The sequence below is a fragment of the Echiichthys vipera genome, assembly GCF_963691815.1.
Source record: "Echiichthys vipera genome assembly, chromosome: 6".
Taxonomy (NCBI): domain Eukaryota; kingdom Metazoa; phylum Chordata; class Actinopteri; order Perciformes; family Trachinidae; genus Echiichthys; species Echiichthys vipera.
In genome coordinates, this window is record NC_139831.1 from 4,108,220 (window position 1) to 4,121,463 (window position 13,244).

Below are 13,244 nucleotides of genomic sequence, written 5' to 3' on the forward strand. Positions count from 1 at the left end.
AACATTTAATTTTCCTACTTCAGGACATTATAATATTAAAAGTCCCCAGAATAGTTAGTCTAACAAATTGCTTTAAAGAAAGATTTTTCTCTTCAGCTGATTATCCAACATAACATCCACATTTTAAATGTAGAACATTGACATCCTAATGCATAAGATGCCCTCTTCATTGCTTCTGATTATCAGATGTTCTGTCACTTTGTAAGAACACGTTTAAAAAAGGTGTCAACAGCTGCAGTAGAGATGCAAAGTCAGGAGCTAACACTTTTAAACACACTAATTGGGCAACAGGGACAAATCAATGCTTTTATTTTGAAGGCATAATCAACATCCTGGCGTCAGTCTTGCTGGCTGAGTGACTTAGGCGCTCCTCTGCACAGAGCTGCTGTACCAACAACCATCCACCCAGAGTTTATTCAGGGATCAGACCCAACTCCTCATCTCTGCCTCTCCCTTTCAGAGGCAGCCTGCACGACTGGAAATCTACTTACTCAGGACATTTTTTATCTGAAGTTCCTATACAACAATGTTTAGTAGTGACTTTACACTGACATCTGGTTTCCTTGTTTCTTGAAAGCATCTTTAAAAAAGTGTTTCCATATTCTTCGATCAGATAAACTGATTTTTTCCCCCTCCGTATTGTGGTTCACACAGTTTAAAGGTGCTCACTTCACTTCACTGTGCTGGTGAAATCGCTTTAATGGCACAGATGAGAAATATTAATGTCAATTTTTGTACATCCAGGAAGTTAAAGACCCTTAAAATATTAAGTCTCATACCAAATACATGTACTCTAGATGGGAAAACGCCTAATAATGACTTTGTTATTAAATGTAATGTGTTATTTGGTTCTCCGTGTTGACAGGACCACGTTTCAAAATACAAAATATATATAAAAACTGAATTTTGGAGGGATGCCATTCAATTTTAGTTGGAAGTTAAAAAGTTAACAGAGAAAAAAGAGACAAACAAAACACTATTCAACCAGGTCTTGGAAAAAAAATGCAAATGAAAAATATATTTACAAAAGGTGGAATTTCTTTTAAACAAAACTGAGTCTAGTATCTACACTCCTCACCCTGAACACCTGACAGCTCCTCTCTCCTCTCTGTAAAAGTCACTTTAAAGCTGTGAAGTTCAAGTGTTGAACAGTAGAAACTTATTGATTTTACCTGCAATTGAAACATTTTCATGGACGAATGAATCTGGACTTATCTGGAAGCCTCTTTCTTTATACATCAGGTACGGATTATTGGTTATAATGGTTCATATCCACCACTTCAACAACATGACATTCAAATTCATAAATAGCATAAACGTAAAGCAAACGGTGTTGCTTTGTTAGATGTCATTAAACCGTTTCCGTGTTCAGGTAAATAAGGATCTACTGTGCAGACCCTCTAAACTGCCATTGGTTGCTGATATTCATCTGTGCGGCTTCATGGTAAAAAAAATAGAAATAAAAAAACCCTGTACTGGTTGAAACATGCAGGTGAATATGTTGAACCTATGGCGTCGTTGAGATAGTCGACATGAATACCAAAAAGTTCACAGTGACCTGAAAGAGAAGAGTTCCTCCTGTATTGTAAAAAAACACACAGGAAAAAAACAGAATGGGCAGAGCAGAGTCCAGAGTGAGGCGAGCAGCTGCTGTGTGAGAACGTCCGGCCTCAGTTTGGTGAAGCAAACACCTTCAGGGCTTCCAGAGCTTCAGCAGACCGTCCTCACTGTAGGAGGCGATGAGGTTCTGGTGGGGGTGGTGGGCAATGCCGATAACATCCTTCTCATGCACCTGTAGGGAAGAGAGACATGTTTAAGGGCGCACTCACACTGTCACGATTATACAACCAATGTATTCTCAGGTTTGTATGACATCTTACGAAAAGTTATGCATAAACTGATTCACGTGAGATATTAAGTTTAGGCAACAAAAAGGTGATAGTTAGGGTTGGGCATGAAAGCGACTGGGTTAGGATTACATAAAAAGGTTGTGGTTTGTCTTAATACGTCTGGGACACTAACACCAGTCCCCCCAGGGAAAGTCCTGTGTTTTGGGTCCCATCCACTACTCCAACCCTCCTCCTTACATGGAGTTTAGTAAGTTCTACAGTAATAAATGTGGATAACAGTGCATTACTTTTTGCAGTAATATGTACGACCAGTGAATGAGGACTGTGACAAAACAACTTTACAACACTTGAGAACTTGAGTCTACAATCATAAAGATGCCAGGGGGACTAAAGATTGTGATATCTTGTAACGCTTACAGTGGTTCAACATTTTAACAGCTTTTTAAAAAATGTTATATTCAGATAGCTCTCCCCCTTCAATCTCTTCCGGTGCATCAGTACAGGAATGTCAACGAAGACAGACACCAGCCACTACAGCCTGAGTAAGCAGTGACATACAGAGAGCTTTCCGTGGTGGCCACAGGCTTAATCAGCAGTGTGTGAACTTGTCTGGCAACGGCTCAAATGTAACAAACATTTATATGAGAACACAATAAAGTGTTTGCCAAGTAGTTTGAATTGAGAAGAAAAGGTGCACATGTACACTTAAATATCAGCTGGTAAGGCATCATATATTATACAGAATTTTTTTTACACGTGTACAAAAACACCTAATAAATACATTAAGTTAAGTGACTTGTGGGGACCTGAGAAACTGGCAAGCACAGTCATAAAAGATCAGGTATTTCTTTGTCTGTGTTTCTTTATAGAGTCAGAGACCAAAGAGCTTCAAGACATAAATCCAAACGTTATAGTCAGACCTTTTCTTCTACAGGGGAGGGAATGTGCTGTGATATTTTTGGACACTTTGATCTGAGCTCCTGAGGGCAACAACGTACCGTCAGTGTTCTCTCCAGCTTGCCGGTGACGGTACTGAAGCAGTAGAGCACAAAGTCTTCACCCACGCAGTAGATCCACTCGCCGCGGGGCGACAGAGAGCAGCACACAAAGTCACCGCCTTCCCTCTTACCGGAGCTGAAACTTCTCACGATCTGTGCGGCGAGAAACAAGTGCGTTAAACCACGCAGAAAGCAGGAGTGTTAAAAGGGCAGGAAGGTAGGCAGGTTCAGTTTCATAAGCAAACAACAAACTTTTAAAATATCTACACTCTTGCATGTTTGGTTCTCTGTATTCAGGACAATCATGCGACGAAAACAGGCATTTTTTCAAACCCGACAAAACGTCGCTCCTAAAAACGCTCATGAACACAGTGTTCTGATCTCCTGCTGGACTGTACTGACCTGTCCCTGCATGTTCATGATGACCACCGTGTTGGAGCGGTTACACACTACAAAATGCTCCGGGTTCTTCGGCAGCTGGACGACGTTGTTGACTGTGATATCGGTGCCGGCTGATGTGCCCAGAGGCTTGAAGGTGTTGCTGCATTCGGTGGTTTTTATGTTCCACATCTGCAACAGGTTGAACACAGCGAGATGAGACACCGGCCAGATGCACATGGTTACAAATGCGTGTTATTTTTGCAACTGCTTCTCTCACCTTGACTGTGCCGTCCGAGGAAGCACTGATGATGTGGTGCCCGTCTGGAGTGAAGGTGGCCTCGTTCACGAATGAAGAGTGGCCGCGGAACTCCTTCAGAGTTTTACCTGACTTCAGTCCGTGGATTCTTAAACAACAAAAAAAAGAAAGAATTGAATGCATGTTCACAAAAATGATGGCGCCTCATGAACTAGGACAGGGGTAGGCAATTCCTGCACATCATCAGAATCAGGTGTGTTGGAGCAGAGAGAAACCTAAAACATGCAGGCCCTCCAGGAGAATTTCATACCCCTGAAGTAGGAGAATCAACTGTAAGGTTTTTTTCAGGGGTTTGGAAGAAGAATAAAGGGTGAAGGTGTTTCGTCAGGTGAGAGTTTACCTGATCGTCTGGTCAAACGAGGCACTGAGGAGCTGGCTGCTGTCTTTACAGAAACTGATGCATGTCACTCCTTTACTGTGGGCGCGCTCAAACCTCCTCAGACACTGACCGCTTTGGATCTTCCACACCTACAAACACACACACATACACAGAATTACTTGGTTTGCTTTGTAACAGGACACTGCGTCTGCAGGCAGCTGTCATGAGTACTATGAAACTGTGCAATTGATGCAGAATATTAGGTTTACTGTAAAGAATGTAATTCAATAATGCAACTTGGATTCCAAGCAAGGCCAGTAAACAAATGATTTACTTCCATAGTTTAATATCTTCTACTCGATTATGTGTTGTACTGGATTTCACATTGAAAGGCTGATGCGGTCTTTAAATACATTTCATTCTGGGGGAAAAACATTTTTAGTCTGATCACAATTCTCTCTTGAAAGATGATTTCTCGATGGGAACGTATTAAGTATTTGAGTGCTGAACTCTCACAGTAAGTGAGTAAAGTAAGTAAATTATTTTGGAAAAAATTAATCATTACACAAACACTATGTTTTAAAAGTAGCAAGTCATCCCAGTGAGAAAAAAAACAAATCATGTAGACATCAAAGCTTTTGATGCATCGATAATTCTTTTATCATTGCATCTTAGACCTCTGAACCAGATTGAATCATTAGGTGCCTAGAGATTATCATAACTTATTCCATTATACCATCAACGTCAGGGTTTACCTGCCCAGAGAAAGTTTAATTTATCTCTGTCTTAAGAACCTTTCACACCTCGTGAGAGACAGGAAAAAAAAATGCTTTGGGCTCAGTCCAACGACAAGGCTAAACCAACCATAGGCCAGCTCCTTATAGTCTGATATTTGATGGGTACAAGTTTTTCTTTTTAAGAGTTAGCACTATAACAGAGCAAGAACCTGTCAAGCACCTGTCCTTATATTCAGCTGGAAAAGTAAGAGTAAGAGCAATGAGAGAAATAGAAGTAATGTTCATTATCAACCTTAATCTTTCCGTCCTGGGCTCCGGTCGCCAGCATCTCTGTGTCTCGACTGAAGCCCATACACAACACTGCATCTTCCATCATCATGAAGTTATCCTGAGCCTGGTACTTCAGATCCTGTAGGACACAACATTTATAAATATTTTGAGTCAGCAGAAGTCGTTTTAAAATGATACAAAGTAAATGTAGTGTTATATTCAACCACAGAGTAAATCAGGTTTATGTGCCTTTATTTTGCTTTAGCTACCTTTCTGATTTTGCCGGTGGTGAAGTTCCAGACCTCGATGAAGCCGTCCACGGAGCCGGTGACCAGGTACTGGCCATCAGGGGAGAATCGGGAACACTCCACGTGAGATTTCTGTCCAAACTGTGCAGGGGGAAAAAAACAAGTCACATCAGGACACAAAGCAGGAATGTATCATAACTGCTGGAAGTGCAAAATCAAAGTGACAGTAGGTTTATTAAATTAATGCGGTTTGGTAAACTGACTTGTACTTATAAAGCGCCTTTCTAGTCTTCTGACTACTCGAGGCACTTTTACACTACTTGTCATACTAACCCATTCACAGACATTCACACTGATGGCAGTGGTGGCAGTACCTACATACCATCTAATCTAGATCTAACCATTCACACCTCATTCACACACCCATTGCGGCACAGGGAGCAATTCGGGGTTCAGTGTCTTGCCCAAGGACACTTCGAAATGCGGACCCAGAGGAGCCGGGAATCAAACCCCCCATCTCTCCAACGGAAGATGACCACAGCCGCCCCCACAACAGTTTGTTTGGAACAATGAAGCAGACCATTAATGTTGCTTTCTACTATCAATACTTTGGGACAGTGTGGGTACCTTGATGTGTCTGCTGAGCTGAGTGGGGAAGCGTTCCTCCTCCACATCTTTAACGGCAGCTTTACCTCTGAACAAATCGATAGTCATACCAGGAGGCAGGAGGCCCTGATGCTGCTGCCACTTCAGAGACTAAAGGAGGACAATGCAGACAAAATCATCGTCAGCGCCTTATTTGGATGGCAGCACAACTTGTATATATGGGGAACAACATCAAGAGGCACAACTATGCACATATGTTGCAAATATCTCAGGATTAAGATACAAATTAGTTGTTTTACAGTGAATCTCTTTTTAAGGAATGACCATTATCGCAAGTGTAGGTTTCTAGATCCCTTACCTGTCCCAGCAGAGCCATGAGACGAGAGGGCGGCACCACGCTGACCTCCCCTGCCAGGGCCTGGGCGATGGCGGCCCGACGCTTCTCCTTACTGCTGCCATCTGGGTACGCCTGGGCATCAAGAAACACAAACATCAGGAACTCCAGATACAGATAATGTATTACATTTCTTTCTATTGTTGTTGTGAGGCTAGAGCATCCTGTTAAAACTGACATTTAGTGCAAAGGTAAGGCTATTTTTCACATTTTCACTGGAAAAAACACATGACTGTTTTAAAAAATTGCTTTTTGAACTGATTTCATTTACCCAAAATCTGCGCAGTTAACATTCAATGAGGGCCGCTTGCAATGGAAATCTCAAAATTTACTTCGTAATATAAGAAAAAACTAAAAAAAAACATCTCATATACTAGTGTCCCTCTCGGTTAATGCTCTGTGGCTCTGTCTAAAATAGAAGCACAACATGTGTTTCTGATGACGAACCAGCTGAAGGTATTTTGATGCCAAAAGCAAAATGACCGTCCAGACCAACTGATCCTGAAATGATTGGATGGACGAAGGAAGATTTTGTCTTGCGTTACGCATTTGGTTTCGACTCACCTCTCTGGGATCGAAGTAAGAGCGAGCCAGCAGGTTCTCCAGGTGGATGTATCTCTCTGGCTGGGTCTGTTTCAGCATGATCATGGGGTCAGTCTGCCTGAGGAGTGAACGGGCTGCACCCAACTCTCTCAACTCGATCAGCTCTAACACCACCTGGTTGGGAAAACAACACAGGCATTCAGATATAGAAGACAGGTGACTTGAAACATGATCCACTAGGTCCTTTTTTACGACCAACAAACAACACTACATATAAAGGTGAGCTCACCTGTTCATAAAGGTCTATCAGGGTTTTATCCGGCAGCTTGAGGGACTGGATGGCTTGAAGGACAGTGTCCCAGTGGCCGCTGTTGATGTCGGCCACGAAGCTCTCTATACTGTCCACGGTGTTCAGAGACACGGTGGTCTCCTCCTGCAGGGTGACTAGAGTCCGCTGCAGATTATTCTCCTTCAAGTACTGCATAATCAGACGGATCACGCTGTGGAGACAAAATCCCACAAATGATGCCAGACATTGGGATAAACATATGTTGCAAAATAAGCTAGCTCAACCGAAGCGCTTTAGCTTACACTGTGTTGAATAAGGAGTTGTACTTAGATGTTGGTGGGTTAATCACTTATTTAGTTGTACTGATTTTATTTCAATATGCTGCTAAACTGCACTATGCGTATTGTTGTATATCCCTACGCTTAACCACAATGTCTGTTGCACTCTGTCACACTTAGTTATTGTTTGATTTATTTGATGTTAGCTTTATTCTATTTGATTGTTAGCTTATTGTTACTCTGATCCTTTCCCATCTTTGTATTGAAACTGTTGCATCTTAATTATATGAATAACAATAAAGAGACTTTTGCTGCTTAAGTTTGAATGATTTACTTCCTCGGTTGATGCTGAATATGTGGCAACTGTGCTCTGTGTGGAGCTCTTGGGTGGCATCAACCTTCAACCTAGACTGAGACCCCCAAAGAGCACCACAGGAGGTCTCTTCTACCTGTGGTCGTCAAACTCAATATCTCTATTACATGTTGTGTAATTTGCACTTTACTCCTTAAACACTATGTTTTTATATTTCACCTTTTTGATGCTCTTGTGTCATCTCATATTGTTGTCTTATTTTGTTATAGTTTTGTAATTGTTACTGTGGTTGAGGAGCAACCTAGAACAAAAGTTACGTTCGGGTATTAATAATATATAATAGTAAAATATATCTGATCTAACTTGAAGTGTAACGTTAGCAAGCTAGCGCTAACTCGTTAACTCCGCTATTTTTCTTTTTTCCCCTCATTTTTTCCTCAAAAGATAATTAGTTAATATAGAAAATCAATTTAATACTGTAAATAACAGAGCAGACAAACTCAAATTGCCGTCACTTTGCAAATAAAAGAGAGAAAACAACTTCCACGGGGGTGACTGTGAGTTAGCTTGTTAGCTTAGCTCCGGACGCTAATGGACCGCAGTACAGGATGAAACAGGCCTCACTGACAGAAACTATAAGAAATACGGAGTTATTTTATTTGCTATTTATCATAAAAACGGCCCTGATACAAGAGTAATCCACTGGACTACTTACTCTGCGGATTCCACCTCCAGAGACATGATTATTTATCTCAAAACCGCAGCAACAAAACACTCGAGTCTGCAGGAGAAGCAGGACACGCAGGACAAACACGGAAGTGCTGGGAGGAGTCAGGGACCTTCAAAATAAAACCGTCATGGTGAGGAGGTTTTTTTAATCTTTTAATATTATTTAATTACATGTTTTATTTTATTGAAAGTGAATTAATTTACAATATAATTGCATAAAAACGTGACAATAATAGCTCTCAACAAACTTACAGGATAAAAATGATAACTTAAATTGTATGCAAAAACAATTTGTAACACATAGAAGCAAATAGAAATAATTATAATAAGTGAAAATAAATAAATACATAAATGAATCATACTAATACTAACAAAACTACTATTACTATTCATTATAAAATAATAATAATGAAGCTAAATTATTTTGTAGCTGCTAGGGGGTCCTCAAACTACTTCATCTCTTTATAAGCATGGAGGAGAGACTTTGCATGTTTCCCTTTTCATTAGTTTCAAAGCACCAAGATGATTTGCCACAGGGGGGTTTGTTTTCCTCTGTTTGGAGGCAGGAGGTGGTAGATCACCTCTGAATTTGGGATAGTAAAAACAAAGACTGTTTAATAGGAACTTATTTTATAGCTGACATACAAAAATGCTCTCAAAATTCATCTCATCTCATCTTCAACCGCTTATCCGGGGTCGGGTCGCGGGTTGCCGTCTCAAAATTGTATTACATTATTTAATAATAATTATATTATTTATTTAATAGCTTAATGCATTTATGTCTACTATACGTGTCAATTTGTTTCGCTCGAGGTCTGTTACCTACATTCAATTTAATCGAACTCCATCTGTTCATTCATCAGCAATAATAATCTGTCATGGCGGACATCCTCATGTTGTAGATTTAATATAAACCTGAGATCCTTAAATGGAGTCCAGGGACCAACGAGGGTCCTTTTAGAGTCTCTAATGGACACCAGTACATCTAGAAATGTGTTGAACAAGAGAATATATCATAATCAGGTCCATATAATTCAAGACACAGATAGGTTAGTGACCCCTGGGACAATACGAGGACATATACTGTGACTGTTATCAGCCTGTTATCCTTATAAGCAGCAATGTGCACAGCCATCCCCATTCGCTTTGATGCTTTTCCTTGTCTGTTTCCTCAATAGGGGGCGCTATCTGCACAGCTATGACCTAGAGGCCCTCTTGACTCTTTTCTCTCCGCCAGTGAAGGTCTTTCAAGGTTATGATGATGATCATTCTCCTGCAGCACCACTTCAATCTGCAGCCCCACAGCCTGGATTTGATTGTTTTGGGCAATCATGACATAATCCCACTGTGAGCTCCATCCACACTGAAAATGAATTTGGCACCAAAAACACACCAGACCTCCTTCGGTTCCATTTGATTTTTGCAGATGGAGAAATATATTGGGAAGCGATGAAGAGGATGGGGAGGGGAGGGGAGGAGTGATGTTTTCATGCAATACTATAACACCACAGTCATTCTGAATATATTAACATAAGAGCAGAAGAAAGACGTCAATATAATTTTTGCCATCCTCTGGGCATGACAAAGCAGAGGCTGTTTGGGGAATGCTTACCAATGAGGGAGACGCCACCACGCTGGAAGAATGACAGCAACACAAAAGGCTGTAATGTAATCACTTCATCCTTTTCTGGGAAAAACAAAAGACTATTCTAAATTTATGTGAGTTGCCGTTCTCACTGTGCAATAAAGTTGCCCCTTTCCATCATAATTAGAACACATTACCACCACAAAGACATGTAGCTTCTCTGGTCTGTCAGGAAGGATACTCACATTATATAAGAATAAACGCACATAAGCCTAATTTCCACCAGCTCAGTGACGGTGGACAGTGTTGTGATTTGATGTCTGATCATCGTCAGCATCAAAACACTTCCCAGCTATGATTCACACAGTGAATTATAGCACTTAAAAGAGAGAAAGTACCATAAAAGTGTGTCATTTGTTTACAGTCTGGACAAAATGAGCATATCCTGACATTTATGACATAAACCCAACTATTCTGTAAAAATATAAGCATTTATCCACAATCCCTGCGTCTGAATCACATTTTTAAAGCACTACAGACAATTCTGCATATCTGACACGATCCCTAAAATCTCAATCTCTTGTGTTCTCATGGAAACCATTATATACTATACTGAAATGACCACACTGAATACTCACAGCTCTGACAATAACAACAAGGCAAGGCAAAAGACCAAGGGCGACTTGCTTAAGAGATGAATGGAGGAGTGAATACATCGGTGACAACACTGCAGAGTGAGGCAGAAGGCGAGGACGACGAGGGTGGAGGAGGAGGAGGAGCACCACCCAGGGATCTGTGCAGGGCTGGACCTGTCAAGACAGGCCATTTTTCCAGAAAGGGAGATCTATGATCTGGATAGGATCCTATAACAGATTACTTTCATTTTAACACCAGACAGCTGCCCCTAAAATGTTACTCTATTCTGGATTTGTAATGTGCCCTAACATATTAACTGCCTGCAAAATTATACACGGTTGTTGCATCACTACATTTGTGTTGAGTTTGGCCGATACAGAGACACTTAGACACCCTGGAGGCGGCTAGTTTAATGAAAACATAAAATAATGGAATAGGCAAGTAAAGGCATTGTGTCTGTTAATCTATTAATATGTATATGATGGGTTGATAGTTTCATTTGAATACAAATTTCAGTAGTGACATGAGGATTTGAATGTAATGATAACTTTCATGGGCGACACGCTGGTGTGGTGGTTAGCACTGTCGCCTCACAGCGAGAGGGTTGGGCTGGGGCCCTTCTGTGTGGAAATGCATGTTCTCCCGTGTCTGCGTGGGTTTTCTCCAGGTTCTCTGGTTTCCTCCCACAGTCCAAAGACGTGCAGGTGTTGGGTTCATTGATGACTCTAAATCACCCGTAGGTGTGAATGGTTGTCTGTCTCTGTTCGTCTCTATGTGTCCTGTGATAGACTGGCGTCCTGTCCAGGGTGTACCCCGCCTCGTGCCCGATGTCAGCTGGGATCGGCTCCAGCCCCCCCTATGTACTCCATAAGATTTGACAGACGTTGTTGGTGGTAAGATGTAACTGCAGAGAAGGCTGTTCTTTCAGAGCCTCCATCTTGTCTCATTCATGGTCACTATGTGTGTTGACAATTGTATTTTTTTTGCTCTTTTGTAAACTTTGAAACACATTCACCTCTCTACTTCCAGTCCGTCCCCTTTATGTTTCCCTCTTAAATCCATACACACACATGCTCCAATTACACTTCCTTACCACAAGCCTGACTCAAAAGTTGAGGTTCCCGATTTCCGATTACAAGTGAATGCAGCATAACCGTTGGTGATGACAGACACTTACATGGCGGCTTATTTACATCTAGCCCAGGAATGTCACCACAGACACAGATATTGGAAATACTCAACAATAAAACCAAGTAGAGGTGTTTTCATTGATCAGACACCATTGTTTTAACTCAGTATTTGATAGATATTAACTTACAGAGACAATTAAATAGACGGAAATATGGAGTATGACTTTAAAAAGTGTTTTAAGAGAAGGTAGTAGCCTATTTTCATGATTTTACAAAATAAAACGAAACAAACTCACATGGCAAATATGAATGCCTGCTGTATGGTCGTAGCTGAAAATCAGTCACATTCCTTTTTAATGGGGATAACAACAGATAAGAATATGTTGCACATGATGTTAAATCTTTTGTGATGTTTTGTCAGCTGAAGAGGGGATTACAGGTGTGCTGTCGGAGTCGGATGCACTGGCTTTTTGGAGATTTAAACATCAAAGATGCGTTGCACGCACGCTGCTTTTCAGCTTATCACTGATTACCAAACACTGAGATGCCAAATTGCCACATTTATATCGTTGGTTTGACTCAGGATTCGATGTTGCGTTCATGATCCACATCAGAGCAAAAAAAAAGAAAAAGAAAAGATAATTGATGCAGCATTTTCTGTTTCACACTAATTGTTGGATTGTCGGACTTAAAGTGCAAAAAAAACAAACTGGAGCAGCTTCACATGCAGCGTGAACTGAGCGCCATGCAGTGAACGACAGTGATGACAGAAGGGAGAGAATTAATGAGTACTCTCCGTGTTGAGCTGTTTCTCAGTGTCATCGCAGCGTGACACACTAACCTGAGCATTAATGGTCCGAAGTTTACATTCTTTTCCCATGGCAAAAATTACATTTCTGTAGTGGGAAGGCACGGACACACCAACCCGACAGAGGGCCCCTAGTTTTTTTGCAGTGTGCTGCACACCCAAAAAAAATGGTTTAATTTACTTTACACCGTTGTGTCACCATTTTCCATAAAACTGTTGTTGTGGTGGATATATACTGCGCGATTCACTCAATACTGTTACTTTGTATTCATCTTTGAGTGAATCACATATATCTAACACAAGACATAGACTTAGACTTCTCTTTATTGATCCTTTGGGATGATTCCTGCAAGGAAAATAAGTAACTCAACTCAATTTCATGGAAATTACTGACATAAGTGTATTGAGTAAATTCAAATATATATGTTTTTTGAGTGCTACGTTGGAAGTAGTTGTCCCTCGTCAGCAGCTTGTCAGAGCGCATCGGTAAGAGAAACTGCTCTGATTGGTAGTTCAGCTTAAGCCATAAGTGAATCAATGCATGAGAAGAGAAACAGAAGTGAGGAAAACAAAGAAACCACTAACATCAAGAGGCTGCTAGATCAAAAACAAACCTATATTTTAGCCATAGAGTCTTTTAGCAGAAACGGTTTGGTAAATATAATTTGTTCTTTCAACATTCAGTGCGTTAACATGCAGTTTAAAAACCTGATTATATTCGGGTTAATGTCATACTCTGGTTTCTTAAACACCATGTAAACACTGTAATATCGGAGTTCTCATACCCTGGTCAACATGTCTAGATAACTCCTCC

General features: G+C 40.9%; 1 protein-coding gene across 1 annotated transcript; it reads right to left on the bottom strand.

Moving 5' to 3' along the window:
- Positions 1 to 312: 312 nt before the first annotated feature.
- On the bottom strand, positions 313 to 8,359 carry smu1a (SMU1 DNA replication regulator and spliceosomal factor a). The gene is made up of 12 exons (XM_083914789.1): positions 8,258 to 8,359; positions 6,952 to 7,162; positions 6,684 to 6,836; positions 6,084 to 6,194; positions 5,747 to 5,875; positions 5,141 to 5,260; positions 4,894 to 5,010; positions 3,886 to 4,013; positions 3,507 to 3,633; positions 3,251 to 3,418; positions 2,849 to 3,001; positions 313 to 1,792 (listed from the first exon to the last, which is right to left on the bottom strand). The coding sequence occupies exons 1-12, from the start codon at positions 8,281 to 8,283 to the stop codon at positions 1,694 to 1,696; spliced, it is 1,542 nt and encodes a 513-aa protein (XP_083770915.1). The 5' UTR covers positions 8,284 to 8,359; the 3' UTR covers positions 313 to 1,693.
- Positions 8,360 to 13,244: the final 4,885 nt, after the last annotated feature.